General features: G+C 43.0%; 1 protein-coding gene across 1 annotated transcript; it reads right to left on the reverse strand.

Annotated features, from left to right (window-relative positions):
• Positions 1–6,016: 6,016 nt before the first annotated feature.
• Positions 6,017–14,924, reverse strand: LOC135343117 (rab GTPase-activating protein eat-17-like). The gene is made up of 15 exons (XM_064540080.1): positions 14,766–14,924; positions 12,904–13,013; positions 12,079–12,524; positions 11,567–11,829; positions 10,964–11,173; positions 10,557–10,748; positions 10,070–10,195; positions 9,885–9,923; positions 9,550–9,744; positions 9,215–9,312; positions 8,988–9,048; positions 8,468–8,521; positions 8,084–8,371; positions 7,451–7,999; positions 6,017–6,309 (listed from the first exon to the last, which is right to left on the reverse strand). Exons 1-15 carry the CDS (start codon positions 14,769–14,771, stop codon positions 6,121–6,123), a joined length of 2,826 nt encoding a protein of 941 aa, XP_064396150.1. The 5' UTR covers positions 14,772–14,924; the 3' UTR covers positions 6,017–6,120.
• Between the last annotated feature and the right edge of the window lie 23 nt (positions 14,925–14,947).

The raw sequence follows: 14,947 nt of genomic DNA on the forward strand, positions 1-14,947 counted from the left end.
TAGTACATCTCTAGGTGACATCAGGAGTGCATTAAGATGTTGATGTACTTAATATACTCCTGGTGACATTAACTAGCTATATAGTCTGGGCTCACACTTACAAGTACCTACCATCCAATGTGCATGCTCGTTACTAACATAGCTCACCTGGTACGAATGGTGTGTTGCTCCTGGAGAGGGAGGCAGTGAGATGGTCGTACAGTCCCTCCACAGGTGGACCCCCCAGGGACTGGACACCACCACCCCATCTTTAGAGGAACGACCTGGAGAAGGAAAATAGAACACATAACGGGTATCTATACCATGAGAAAATCTAGCTGAAAAGAAACACTATACACTATGCCAAGCTGATAATTATACTGAGCAATTAGGTAACAGTCTAACTTCCTGGCTGTGACTATGACAGCCTGCATGTGGTTGTTTGTGTACACTTTATAAGTGCATGTCTGTGACTTCTGTGTGCACATTGTGAAATTCCTTGGGGCGTACACAATTACAACACAAATTCCCTCACTCACCTGTCCAGTAGAGAGGTTCCCTCTGTTAGTGTGTGTGGACAGCTGACAAGACACACTGACAAATGAGAAGGCTGCACAGAGTAGCGGTAATGAATAAGAACTTTAACCCCTTTTGTACCAATGTGCCTAAGGCTCCAGGTTCACTAGTTATGAATACATACATGTACATGCAGTAGACTCTCGTTAATCCGGTCACCCTAGGACAGTGCAGTTTAGGTGCAATAGCGAGGTGGCCGCATTTCAGAAAGTAGTTGTGGCTAAATAGCTCAATTCTAATGACTAATTTTGCGGTTCTGTGTTGAAGACAATGAGTGTTCTCTATCATATCCGACCGTAAAATTTAAAAAATTAAATCTGGTTTGGGGCAGCCAGAGCTGACCAATATACGGAATAGCGAGGTGGCCGCATTTCAGGGCGAGTTTTGTGCAGTATTAATTGATAGCTATCAATTCGTGCTATATAATTCAGAGAACCGGATTACCGAGAGTCTACTGTACTAGAAACGTGACATTGTAGTGACCTAAGGGGTATACTTACAACTACTTTTGCAAATCTTAACGTCATTATGACGTTAGGGGAGAGGATCGAGATTTTGGGCTGTGATGTTAGTATTATAAATTTGGCAGATTTTGATGTTAAAGCTTGTGTAAAAATGTCACGAAATTTGCTGACTATGCATATAATATTACTGTATACCGTGTTGTGATAATAATGCGTTCTCAGGGTTCTCTACGTTCTCTTGTTCTCAGGTTCTCCGCGTTCTCATGGTTCTCCGTTCTCCTGTTCTCAGGATTCTCCACGTTCTTTTGTTCTCCGCGTTCTCATGGTTCTCCTTGTTCTCTTGTTCTCCTGTTCTCTGCATTCTCATGGTTATCTGAGAAAGCGGAGAACTATGAGAACAGGAGAACAAGAGAAGGAGGAGAACCATGAGAACAAGAGAACCGTGAGAACGTAGAGAACCAGAGAACCATGAAAACGCGGAGAACGAGAGAATGCAGAGAACAGGAGAACTCTGAAAACAAGAGAACGCGGAGAACCGAGAGAACGGGGATAACAGGAGAACAGGAGAGCGCAGAGAACTCTGAGAACCATGCAGGAGAATAGGAGAACGCAGAGAACCATGGTAATGCAGAGAACCCTGAGAATGTGGAGAACAGGAGAACGTGGAGAACAGGAAACGCAGAGAACAGAGAGAACAGGAAAACGCAGAGAATGCTGAGAACCAGGAGAATAGGAGAACGCAGAGAACCATGCATGGTAATGCGGAGAACCCTGAGAACGTGCAGAACAGGAAATGCAGAGAACAGAGAGAACAGGAAAACGCAGAGAACCCTGAGAACCAGGAGAACGTGGAGAACAGGAGAACGCAGAGAACCCTGAGAACCAGGAGAATAGGAGAACGCAGAGAACCATGAAAATGCAGAGAACGTGGAGAACAGGAGAACGCAGAGAATCATGAAAATGCGGAGAACGTAGAGAACCATCAGAACACGGAGAATAGAGAGAACAGGAGAACACAGAGAACCATGAAAATACGAAGAACCCTGAGAACGAGAGAACATGGAGAACCATGAGAACGAGGATAACAGGAGAACGCAGAGAACTCTGAGAACCAGGAGAATGGAGAGATGCAGAGAACGTGGAGAACCATGAGAACGTGGAGAACAGAGAGAACAAGAGAACGCAGAGAACAAGAGAACGCAGAGAACCATGAAAATGCGGAGAACGTGGAGAACCATGAGAACGCGGAGAACAGAGAGAACAAGAGAACGCAGAAAATGCGGAGAACGTGGAGAACCATGAGAACGCGGAGAACAGAGAGAACAAGAGAACGCAGAGAACCATGAAAATACGAAGAACCCTGAGAACGAGAGAACATGGAGAACCATGAGAACGGGGATAACAGGAGAACGCAGAGAACTCTGAGAACCAGGAGAACGGAGAGATGCAGAGAACGTGGAGAACCATGAGAACGTGGAGAACAGAGAGAACAAGAGAATGCAGAGAACCATGAAAATGCGGAGAACGTGGAGAACCATGAGAACACGGAGAACAGAGAGAACAAGAAAACGCAGAGAACCATGAAAATGCGGAGAACGTGGAGAACCATGAGAACGCGGAGAACAGAGAGAACAAGAGAACGCAGAGAACCATGAAAATACGGAGAACATGGAGAACCCTGAGAACGAGAAAATGTGGAGAACGCAGAGAACAGGAGAACATGGAGAATGCAGAGAACCATATAAGAATTAAGAGGAGAACAGGAGAACGCGCAACACAGTACACAGTACACAGTACACAGTAATAATTATTATATACATGCATAGTCAGCATAATTATTTTGTGACATTTACACAAAGTAATAACCTAAAGTTTTGTTGTCAAATAAAAGCTAAATGTACATGCGGCTTTGACTCGAGGCTGTACATTACACCAATTAAAGACAATGTGCATGAACCTAATAATGCAAAAATTATATATGTAAAGAAAGCTAAGAATTGTTGTATTTCTTAGTCCCTCGTACTTGTTACTCTTGATCTCCTCATGACCCAGAGAGACAGCCGATCATTATGGAGACAAAGATGAGCTCTATGATGAGCCAGTAAGCTGTGTTCCAACTGTACTTTCCCATCACATACGCCAGCCGCCATCCAGCCAACACACTCTACCAACTGCAGATGGAGAGACAAAACATGCATTAGTGACACATGGTCACCTTCCTTTCTCCCTCCTATACGACTACTGGACAGTACTGTATAATGAAAACTTGGATCAAAAGTAATTATAACCATTAAATTTTTCTCGTCTGTACAGAGTAGTCCCAGTTGTCTGACCCCACTGAGGTGCTGCCTTTGTTGCAAGTTTCTAAGCTGAAGGAGCCTATACATGTATAATTGGCTAAGATGCTCCCTATCATATTATACATATAGAGTCTACTGAGATCCGCTATACAGTGTGTGCGAGGCTCCTGGTCCTCCCGTGGTCGTGCTATCCCAGTATTTTGCTCCTTGTTTGCTCCTTACTAGATTAGTACCTTACATGCTTTATACATGTCCTAATTATATAAAGTAATTATTCACTTAATTACTCCACCCACTCATTTAATATCGCATGCATGCATACTGCGAAAACCTTCAACGATCATTCAGTGAAAGTTTACCCTCGAAATAAAATTAATTATTACACCTGCTATATAATATGGTATAAAACATTATTTTCGCCATGCGCAGACATGCATGCATGGTAACAATAATTGATTTTAAACACGTGGTAACAAAAGATGTGCAACTGTACAAAGTACAAAAATACAAATATACATAAAACAATACACACAGCAGTAGAGTCACTGTAGCTACACTTTTAAAGCTCAGAACAGGAACCTGGGAACATAAAGACAACAAATTAACAAACAGAAATGTACTAATTTACGTAAACAATACAATACAAGCCACTGTCACAAATCAACATAGGGATTCCTTACAAAGAAGGCTTTAAAATTCACTAACTTTATCAATACAACACTCACCTTAAATTTAAATGCGCAGACCTGCCACCATTGCTGCAGGAAGGTTCCTCTGATGTAGAGACTCCTGCGCAATACCAAGCCCACCAACTGATTGTAGCAAGGCATCTTCTATCAGAAATGCTTGTTGTGTCTCTTGTACAGGCTGCACAAATTGAACTCCTGGATAATTTCTAGCCTGAAACAGTCCATGATGAATAGGTACACCTGTTTCCTGCACAGGTTGCCCAAGGGGGGCTCCAGCTGCATCAAGTGGCGTCAAAAGATTCTGATCTCCTGCATGAGCTTGCAAAGCCGCATTCTGAGCTGCAGCCACTAAAGCAAGCACTAGGATAGCTACTAGCAGAAGTAGTAGCAGAGTTAGAGTTACTTCTAACATTAACAGTGAGGCTGGATACATTATTCTGTCTTCACAAAACTTCTCTTTAACACAAATAATGAAACATAGCTTAGTGTTCACTTGTTTTATACACTGCGTACATTGTACAGAGTATTGGCAGACTACTTTGCAGGGAAATTCACAACAAAGTTATTCTTGTATGGAGTATGTATACAAATGCAGATATGGAAGCAATTGTTCATATATATCTATGGATGACATGAATTTCATTGCCACACTTGTTGGCACTCCCACAAGTGTGGCAATGAAATTCATGCCCTTTAGAAACATGCAAGTACAGTTCTCGGTTATCCGAACACCTTTGTCCCCGGGCCCATTCGGGTAAGTGAAATATTCGGATAATCAAAAGCTGGCTTTTTGCCAGCCACGTGGGCAATTTCCTACTGCGCATGCTCAGATTGCACTATGCTCTAGCATTCGGATAATCGAGGATTCGGATAACCGGGATTCGGATAACCGAGGCTCAACTGTACAGCAGTTTTAAGCACCCATAAATGGTAAACCACAATGTAAACCCACAATGTAAACATGGACTACATGCAGGCTAGCCTTGAGTGGTTTCTTACCAAATAAAAATTGGCCAGTGTACTAACACAACGACTATAGATCTAGCTATACAGGGTTGCAGCAATAAGGCCTACTCCACAGATGTGATATGGAGAATGATGTACCAGAGCTGAGGTGTGTACTTGGTCTATCTCATATCACACAGAAAAAATAACTAGCAATTTGAAATGTGAACATAATTATTGACAGCAGTGACAGCAGTGGCGTAGGAAGAGAGTTATCACTTAGAGAGCATGGAAAAAGTTTAGAAGGGGAGCTGATACGCATGTGCACACATATTAAAGTGCCTGCAAGGGGGTCTTAGGGTAGTCCCCTAAAAAAATTGCATGCTCTGGTATTGATTGGTGTATTTGGTACAATTAAAAGCTTGATCTTTGATTCAATTGAGCTTGGGTAAAAAGCAAGCATGCAGTGTTAGGGGCCTGGTTCCTACTTTTAGTACACCATTGGACTGGACAGTACTGCAGATGGTCTCCCATTTGAGTAACCACAATTTACTACAATAGTACATTGTGGTTTTATGCTTGTGTTCATGTGTTGCAAAGGTGCTTAAAACTGCTGTACAGTAGAACCTCGATTATCCGGACACCTTGGTTCCAGAAGCAGGCCGGATAAGTGAATATGCCGGATAATCAAATAGATAAACCACGCCTTGATCCACCCACTTTATTGATAAACAGCAGTGCCACATGGTTGTCTGCGCATGCGCAGAAGATAAGCAGGCATGTCTCCATGGTAACAGCTGCAACGCGCATGCGCGTTTGAGGGACACGCCCATTTTCTGATCTGATAACAAGAAAGCTGCCAAGCCGGATAATCGAGGTTCCGGATAATGGAGGGCCGGATAATCGAGGTTCTACTGTAGCTAGATCTATGACTATATAGTCGACGCATGAATGCACTCCTGTCGACGTTTTTATCCACTCGTAGCCCCCCCTATTATTTTATGTTTGATTTACAGACCGTCTATGTAGACGTGCGCTGTTTCATTAATTGCCACATTATTATTGATGATATAATTATAAAAGATCACTTTCAGTCAATGCAAACAACAGCAAAAATTGGATAAAAAAGACATGAAATGGAGGTAAACAACAACGTTACAGGGCTTGCTAGCTAGTCTCAGAGTCTTTATTGTTAATGGGAGGAGTTAACGACTGTTCAACCTGTGCTAGAATTGATGAGTCAGCATTACCAGTGGGTGGGGCATCGATGAGAGGAAAATCTGTGAGGTCAAAGTTCAGCTTGTCGTTTGATTGGAGGGTGTGACCACACTGAGGACATGACTTGAGATCAGATAGCTGTGTGTGTGTGTGGTGTGTGGGGGGGGGGTATAAGCCTAAACATGAAAGGTTGAGTGGGTACATACATGTGTCATGCACATTGCACATCTACAATTTAGTGGGGCATGTTCATGACTGTATTTACTGCTACATGTATAACCCGAGGCGCCGCGGGTCATAGTAGTCGGTCAGTCTGTCTGTCGTTCTAAGTCTGCTTATCTGGATGCGATAGCACCAGTGTGGATTATAACGGTCGGCATTCGGCTATTTACCGACCCAAGAACCTGAATAACCGGTCAGTTTAGCTCTGGGCTGCCACAATGACCTGCCAGTACTCGAGATGTACTTGCGCATGCGCCCTATGCATGCTGATTCAGCAAGCTAATTAGCTGCTATTGTATGCTGATTCAGCAAGCTAAATAGCCACGTGCAAAATTAAATGATTGCAAAGTAGCTAGCTATGCCCTCTAACCGTCACTCTTCTCAGCATTTAGCTGTCGAACAGCCTAAGAAACAAGTTTATATAGGAAGAGGCAAGTCCATTGAACTGGAAAAAGATTACCAAACACTATCATGACTGTGTTGTGAATCTGAGCAAAAGAAGCACATCTACAACCAGTCCTGGTGAAGATGAGACAACCATTTCACTGGCTGAATACTTATAGGATGGTTCAATGACTAAGCTTTCACTTGTGCATATTAATAATTAGACTGTCATATATCATAATTATTATTATTTTATTAGAATGAACGTCAATGAGCTTATGCATGGTAGATCATGTCTCAGGGCATCAGACCCCATTAGTCAGGCCTTGCGACAGTCATGGCAGAACAAGAAACTACAATGACAGAGCATTTTGGTCATGGTCTGACATAAGTCAGTTTCTGTCAGATTTCTTATAATCTACACTGTAGCACTGTGTTTGTACCATGGATAGCTTCAAGGCAAACAAGGTAGTAATTTTAAATTTGGCAGATTTTGATGAATAAAAGTTGAACCTACACGTTGGCCTAGATGTACACGCAGCTTTGACTCGAGTAGACTATGGAAACTAAACCTCAAATTAACGGCGAGGGTGGCGAGGGTTTGCACTTCAGTGCTCTAGTTATTAAGTTGATATAGTCACCCAAGAGACACGGCATATACATGAAAGCTCACCTTCTGCTCCAGCTTCATGATGACATTCCTAGCGGCCGTGAGCTCTTTCAACACAAACTCCTCTCTGCGCAGGGTCTTAGTCAGCTCTAGACTCTTGCCTTCTAGTTCATGAGCCGTCTCAGCACACTGCAGCTTCACTCGAGCCAGTTCATACGTGAGGTCTCCACTAAGTGATTTACTCTTCTTGCGTCTATGTGCTTTCTTGTTAGGTGTAGGGCTGGGAGCCGGTGACTGCCTCCCTACTTCTGTAGTTTCAGGTGACATGACATCATTGCGGTCTCCGTCTTTACTACCCGTTTTGTACTTGTGTTTAGAATCATGGTCTGTCTTTTGAGAAAACTTATTGGTCAGTCTTCTCTTTAACTTTGACTTCTTTCCTTTGGTACTGACAGCCTCCATTATAATGTCTGGTTCCTGAGGGGAGATTCTTAAGGGGGTTTCCCCAGCCGAGGGGTTTTGTGATTGCGGAGGTGAGAGTGTACGATCAGGATTCCCAGAGACTGCAGGGCTAGTGCCAGGGGTTCCCACTCCAAGCTGACGCAAGACTTGCTACAGAGGGATGAAACACTATGATAACACAGAACAAGTTTTTGTGACTAATTTAAAAATAAACAGCTGTACACGTGTCATTACCTCGGCTTCTTCTCTGCACACATGCATATGCATTGGGATCTCAGACTGTAGGGTATCACCCTCCTCCTCTCTCACACACTCTCCCGCCCCCTCCACATCCTCCACATGTTTCACATCATTGTTCATAGTCGTGTCTACATTCGATGGCTTATCAGTGTTACTTTTCTCGAGAATGGCCAGTTTTCTTTCGGCAACAGATAGTTTCTTTTTGAGGATGAACATTTCCTCAGCGTCCTGTGCTAGTGCCACCTGCCCATTGATCAGTCTGTCAGCCAGCGAGGCACACTCCTGTGACAGGTACATGTTGATACAGAAAAGCATAATAATAAAGCATCTTACATTTAATATTATAACTGTACTACTCAATGAATCAAAGTATTGTACCTTCTCCAGAGCAGAGATCCTCTGTGCCATGTTGGTGTTCTCAGTCTGCAGTCTCTGTGTGTGGGAGGAGTGACTACTCAAACCAAACACAAACCAAATACCATAATAATTTTTGTGGGGTAAAAATTCGTTATTTTCATAGTCAAGCTGACCTCCACGAAATTTTAACGTAGGCGTGGCTTACCGTAACGTATGAATGCAGTGCAGGCAACGAGACTTAACGAAATTTATACTGATGAAAATCACTGGTTATCAAAATTTTTACCCCACGAAGATTAACTGCTATACGGTATGACATTGAGTCAGTGCTCTATCTAGTGAGGGGGGTCCGGGGTCTTCCCTTGGGAAAAACGTTGATGGTAGACCCTTTCTAGTTTTAAATTAAGAATTTACAGACTAGTGGAGGGGGGGAAGCTGAAGAAGCTCCCTCCCCCCCACTGGATAGAACCCTGATTGTATAGTTGCTCCTACGTGTATGTACACTGTACGTATGCACTGAGGAGAACATAGGTTAACTCACAGAGATCTCTTTGCCATCGTGAGCCTCCTTCTCTTTACGAGACGAATATTCCTTCTCCAGTCTGGACAGGGTGGAATGAGAGAGACAACAAATTAGTAACAAAGTTTAGGGATAAGAGTGTCTCATAATTCATGCTTCTGCCAACAAGATCTGGTAAGCTACAACAATGTATAGTGAGAAGCAAGGAGCTACGTACATGTATGTGTATGGAATATAAATTCACTCACTTCCTCATTTTCTTACTGCTGAATCTGATCTTGAGTGCCCTCTGAATGAGTGCGTCCGGGTCAACCTCGTGCTCTGACTTCATCCCCTTCTGGAAGTACTGCAACCACAGAAAAGCAGAAACCATTTAAAAGGCAAGGAGTAAATTTTAGAGACCAACATTTTTTGGTGGAGAGACCGTCAGACGTACATTACATGTATATGTACATGTGCACAATATGCTCTGAGTTTAATGACACATTGTACACTGCATATAGGTATATAGATTCCCACGTAAAACCAGTTGAAACAAGCTCCTATGCAACCACAAACTGAGAGCATCCTATGGCAGGCACACCTTAAGAATGTCCTCCATATCTCCCTTCAGCAGTCTGTCCTTGTTGTGCTCCATGAGTGCCAGCCCCACTCTAAAGATGATCTCCCTGCCCTCCAATAGGAAGATGTCCACTATCCTGAACACTACGTTGAGCGAGAGCACAGAAGCAAACATTGTCAGGAACCATGGTGACGCATACATCGAAGTTTGAAAGCCCTGTAACCAATAGGGAATTGTACTATTAGCATAATACTATTAGCTAGACTACGTACGTTAATACATAACTGTACACATACATGTAATTATTACGTCCCTATAATGTATGTAATAATTATTATATCAAAATGTCAACTCACCACAGCCTTAAAATGAATGTAGAGGTCTGGGAACAGCTCCTGCAATAATGTAAAATATACAGTAACAAAGAGACATGTCAACAGTAGATGTACATGAATGGTTATACATGCATGCAACACGATAGGCATAAGAAGTGTGTGGCACTTTCCCCACTACTTCTGTATTGTTAGTTAAGCACACGTGCCTCTAAGAACTTCTCTAGTATGTAGAAGCAGAGACCGAGGTCTGTCATGCTGGGTTTAAACAGCTCCCTCAGTCGGTAGTCTCTCATGAGTTTCACGAACACACAGAATGCCTCCTCCTCGGGCATCTGTAGAGGGAGGGAGGGAGGGAGGAATGAGCATTACTGGGTATCACTGTGCATGTACATGTACAACAGGTCGTTCTACAATTATTATGAAAAACAGCCAACTGCGATATAAAGGCAGGTCCCAAATGAACAGTTTGCATGTGTACGCAACAACACCTCAAAAAAGGAAACTCTGTATAACAGCCTAAAGGTTTCCCCAAAAGTATGATCTGATAAAAGGGGTTCCACTATACATTGTTTTTCATAAATTGTACACTGTACCCCCTTCACATCAATGTGTTGTATCTCACAACTGCACAATCAAGTACGTGTACATGTATGCACACGCATACAGTGAAGCAGTACACCAGCCACACTGTACCTTCATGAGCAGCAGTCCTGTGATGAAGGGGCTGCCCTGACAGTAGCCCACCTCCCTGTCGTAGATGGAGTAGGCCTTGAGTATGTTGAGCAGACCTTCTTGACCGAGGCCATTGCTCTCCTTGAAGAAAGAATGCTCTGGGAACGTTCGGTTGAGGTCACGTTGGATGGCACGCACAAACGGGGACTCCTCCTACAGGGAAGTAGGCATAACTAGAGTATGTACATGCACTGCACACAAAATAAGTTTTATTATGTAGCAAGGCCACGAACAATTGACTTTTCACAGCATTACACGCTTGTTGTTTAGGCTGAAACACGCACTACATGTAGTTAGCTGACAGTGCAGCATACACTACAGCCAATTGTATTTTTACAAACTTTCTAACCCCCCCCACATACACTTACAGTGATGAGTGCAGGGTACTGTTCCTTGAGGGCATTGTCCTGGGACCCTGACAACAGTTGCCAGGCCATTCCTCTCAGCTGGTCTGGTATTCCCTGACGAGCCAGTTGCTTGATCACCTGCGCCTTCTTCTTCAAACTGTCCTCAACGTTACGCAATAGTTCGCTCCACTTGAACCACAGCTCCTCCTCAGCCGTCTTCTCGGGAGCCTCCTGAACGAGTGGGGTGAAGGTGGATGAGTGGGTGGCATAAGAAAGCACATTTAGTATAGTGTATATAAAGATACATGTGAAGTAACTGCAAGTGGTATTGGCCAGGAAGCATGTACTGTACATAGCTGTTCTCGAGTAGACATGAAAGGTCGTAACACAGTATCTAAACAGAATTCAGAGTACAGCATTAAACTTTGTACTGCAAGCTCAGGGTATGTACAGCTACTTCTATGTCAACATGTATGTACATTGAGAGTGGGGAAGCGGGAGGAGTGTGGGAGAGAATGGGGAAGCATGGGGGGGGGGGATACTTGTAAGTCATGTATGTACATGTAGTAGTAGCCATACTGTACACACACACAGGCACAAACACTCGGCCACTTAAACTATTACCTCTTCCCGTGTTTTGATATTAGGCTCCTCCTTGACGACGCCCCCTCCTTCTATAATGGTCAGTGTTCTCTTCCGACTACCCCCCACAATCGTTGACAACGAGATCCTCTTACTTCCCGTAGCAGACTCTGTTTCGCTACGGTGACGATGGAATGAGACGGGGGCACGCTCGTCAACGTGTTGTTCACTGTTCTCTTCAGTATCGTCCTGAAGTATCAGGGTAACATCACTAGTGCTAGTTATCGTGGAGGCTTTTCTTATATCTGAGCAAGAGGGTAGACGTATTGTATGAAACAGCTACAATGATAATGTTGCTACATGTATGTGCCCTGGGGCTTATATGGATCGAATCATTAGCAACATCATTATGTGCTATGATAATTTGTACAACAATTAAAACAAGTACAGGATAAAGCATAACAGATATACCATGTACTTGTACACAACAGATAATACTTGTACAAGTTAGAGCACAACACTCACACAATCACTCAAGAGCATTAAACACTCACCTCTAGAAAAATTTACAGTTGTTGTGAGGTCCATACGATCCTCCTCATGATCAGGGGGTGTATACATTTCTCGATAGTTAGACAGTCCAATCTCTTGGCTGATATCCTCCCCCCCACCCTCCAACACGTCACAATAGTCTATCCGAGTGTCCAACCCATCGTCCAGTAGTATACTAACAGATGGCCCAAGACCTTCCTCTTCTGACTCTGTGTCTTGAGACTCAAAGGCTGCCAGGTGGTGTGGTTTCAGGCGTACCTCCGTGGGAGAATGGAGGAGGGAGGAGTCTGGGGGGCGTGTCACAGGGGAGAGGGTAGCCCGATGGTCATGTGATGGAAACACATTACGTAGTGAGCTAAGGGAGTCTGCACTGTGTAGAGAGGTGGAGTCACTGGTGCTGCCTGTACGACAGTTGTGTGTGAGAAATCTGCGGTCCTCCTCAAGGAGCCTGTGTGTGTGTGTGTGTGTGTGTGTGTGTGTGTGTGTGTGTGTGTGTGTGTGTGTGTGCGTGTGTGTGTGGTGGGGTTATAAGGAAGGATATCGTGGTCTAAGGTGCTTGGAAAATGAAAATGAATGATTTACTAACATAATTAGCGAGGGCTCTTACCACTATAATTGTGTACTATATGGCATCCATGAAAGGTCCTACAGTGTACATGACTACCAATGCAATTGTCCTACTGTTTTGAAGACAAATCAACCACAATTTTCAGATTCAACTCAGGGAATACACACAACAAAACAAATGCAGAGCTACTGTATGTGTCTCCCAATGAATAGCTTCCATTATCACACTAGCAATGAAAACGCCATAAGATCATCCCTACCTGTTCTGTTCCAAAAGTTTCTGTAGTAGCAGGTTTTCAGATGGTTTTTCCTCCTTCTGCTCGGTTCCATTCTGAGACTCGGATGGAACTGAGATGACACCCGCCATTTCCTGTGGATATAAACATCCTAACGAGCACAAATTGATTTTACATGCACATGTAATCAGCACCAAACAAGCTAATGGTTACTCCCAAGGTAGCCTCGATTCCAGGCCGCTCTCAGTTGAGAAAGACGGCCTGGAATACACTGTCTGCGCATGCGTCAGTTGCCCCAAGATTCTTGGGGATCGAGATATCTTAGTAAATTAGTTAGTATATTGTATATTGTACAATGATGTCATTGCACAAATCACAGCAGTTTTAATAAAATAACACAGCTACTTACAACATTTACGACCTAGACTAGTGACTAGTTTTGTTGTGATGGCTTCTACTTCTGTTCTGCTCTTGCTCAAGCTCTCTCCAGTGTTGAAAAGTCAGATTTTGTCTTCTTTTGTACTGTGGTAGAGTGGTAGGCGTTTTTCTGTCAGTACCGACCGGCTCTGGCAAATCTACTTGCTTCCAGACACTTGTTTGATGCCATCTCAGTAAGATCAGTGCTCCTCGTATGAGCCTAGAGTTGTGATGGCGATTTCTCTCTCTTGACACTATTAAATAGTTTAATCAACCACGTGGGTGACCATAGTACAAAAGGTTAATTGATAAATTACAAAGAGTTTTACTAACAAATTTACTATTGAATCCACCCACGCGCAAACAGTGGTTACCAGGCCCTCTAGTGAGAGGGGCTGGGATCGAGGCTACTCCCAAGGTAAAATGTTATCTTGTCTGCTATTAATAATAGTGACCTATGTATAAATGTACATGTAGAACAGAAACTACTTGTATAGTAAGCTGACCCCTGCAGAGTACACAGTACACGTAAACAGTGGTGGTTGCTAGTGACATCGGTTGAGTAATTAAGCAGCTGGTGTACTATAATATGTACTGACAAACTTGGTATGTTTCTCGAAATGAATATCATTCACATGTACAACCAGAATTTTCCATTACTGTTCAGGCTAAACATAACATGAAGTAGTATTATTGTTATTATACAAGCTTTCATTAATCCTTAGACAACATACTAGCACTTAAAATCAGACCATTCTATTCAATGTGTCTCCAACAGGCAAACTACCTACATGTATACACTACGCACGCATTGCACCACACTGCATAAACTTACTATACACATACAAACCAAGGCCCATGATTGACTTAGAATTTCTAGTGATAATTATATTTGATTTGAATTTTAACACACCATCTTAAAGTATCACTAGAGTTAATGTGGCTGTCTAGAGAGCAGTACAAGAAAACTAGACTGTTCGTAATTTGAAGGGTGAGCTACTGTGAAAACAAACACTTCATTGTTCAGGAGGTGACTACACAGTCAATACACACGGTACATTCATTTGTGGGAAGCAGACTCCGTAATTACCACTACATGTATACAAACCCACACATCGTTACTGTAGTCATTACAAGTTGTTACAGACTTGCTACAGACGTACACACGATAGAGACACCTGTGGCCCTGTAAGTCAACTGTGGGATTTCACAGGCTATCCCTAGCAACAGTTTATACAATACTGTGGGCAGGTTGCATTGACACAGATGGTAACTGTTACTATGGAGCCTCAACCAAAATTAATTATGAGTACTGTACTGTATGAGTAACTTCAGTATAACTTATAAGTATGAGTACTTAGCATACGAAGATTTATGAAGGGAGATTTTATGGTTGATTCTTATAGACTACAAAAACTGACTACAAAAAATTGGTCATAAATCTCTAGCAAACCCGAAGTAGACTGTACCTGCATAAAGGTAGCCTAGCTGGATCTCTCTGCCGTTGATACTAGCCTCGCCTTTTCTATAGTCGAGTCTGCTGCAATCTCTTTTCATTCAGAAAGCACTAGCACTAACAACACAACACCGCCTCTCTCCACTTGACTGCACTCCGTTTTTTGTTGTTTATAATACAGTGCTGAACAGGTTA

The sequence above is a fragment of the Halichondria panicea genome, chromosome 10 (genome assembly GCF_963675165.1).
Source record: "Halichondria panicea chromosome 10, odHalPani1.1, whole genome shotgun sequence".
NCBI classification, from domain to species: domain Eukaryota; kingdom Metazoa; phylum Porifera; class Demospongiae; order Suberitida; family Halichondriidae; genus Halichondria; species Halichondria panicea.

What these genes read in the sequence shown, in the direction of transcription:
- LOC135343117 (XM_064540080.1), bottom strand. An exon ending in GGATCTCTGCTCTGGAGAAG is followed by an intron (nt 8,372 to 8,467) that starts GTACAATACTTT and finishes TACCTGTCACAG; the next exon opens with GAGTGTGCCTCGCTGGCTGA. An exon ending in TGTGCAGAGAAGAAGCCGAG is followed by an intron (nt 8,000 to 8,083) that starts GTAATGACACGT and finishes ATCCCTCTGTAG; the next exon opens with CAAGTCTTGCGTCAGCTTGG.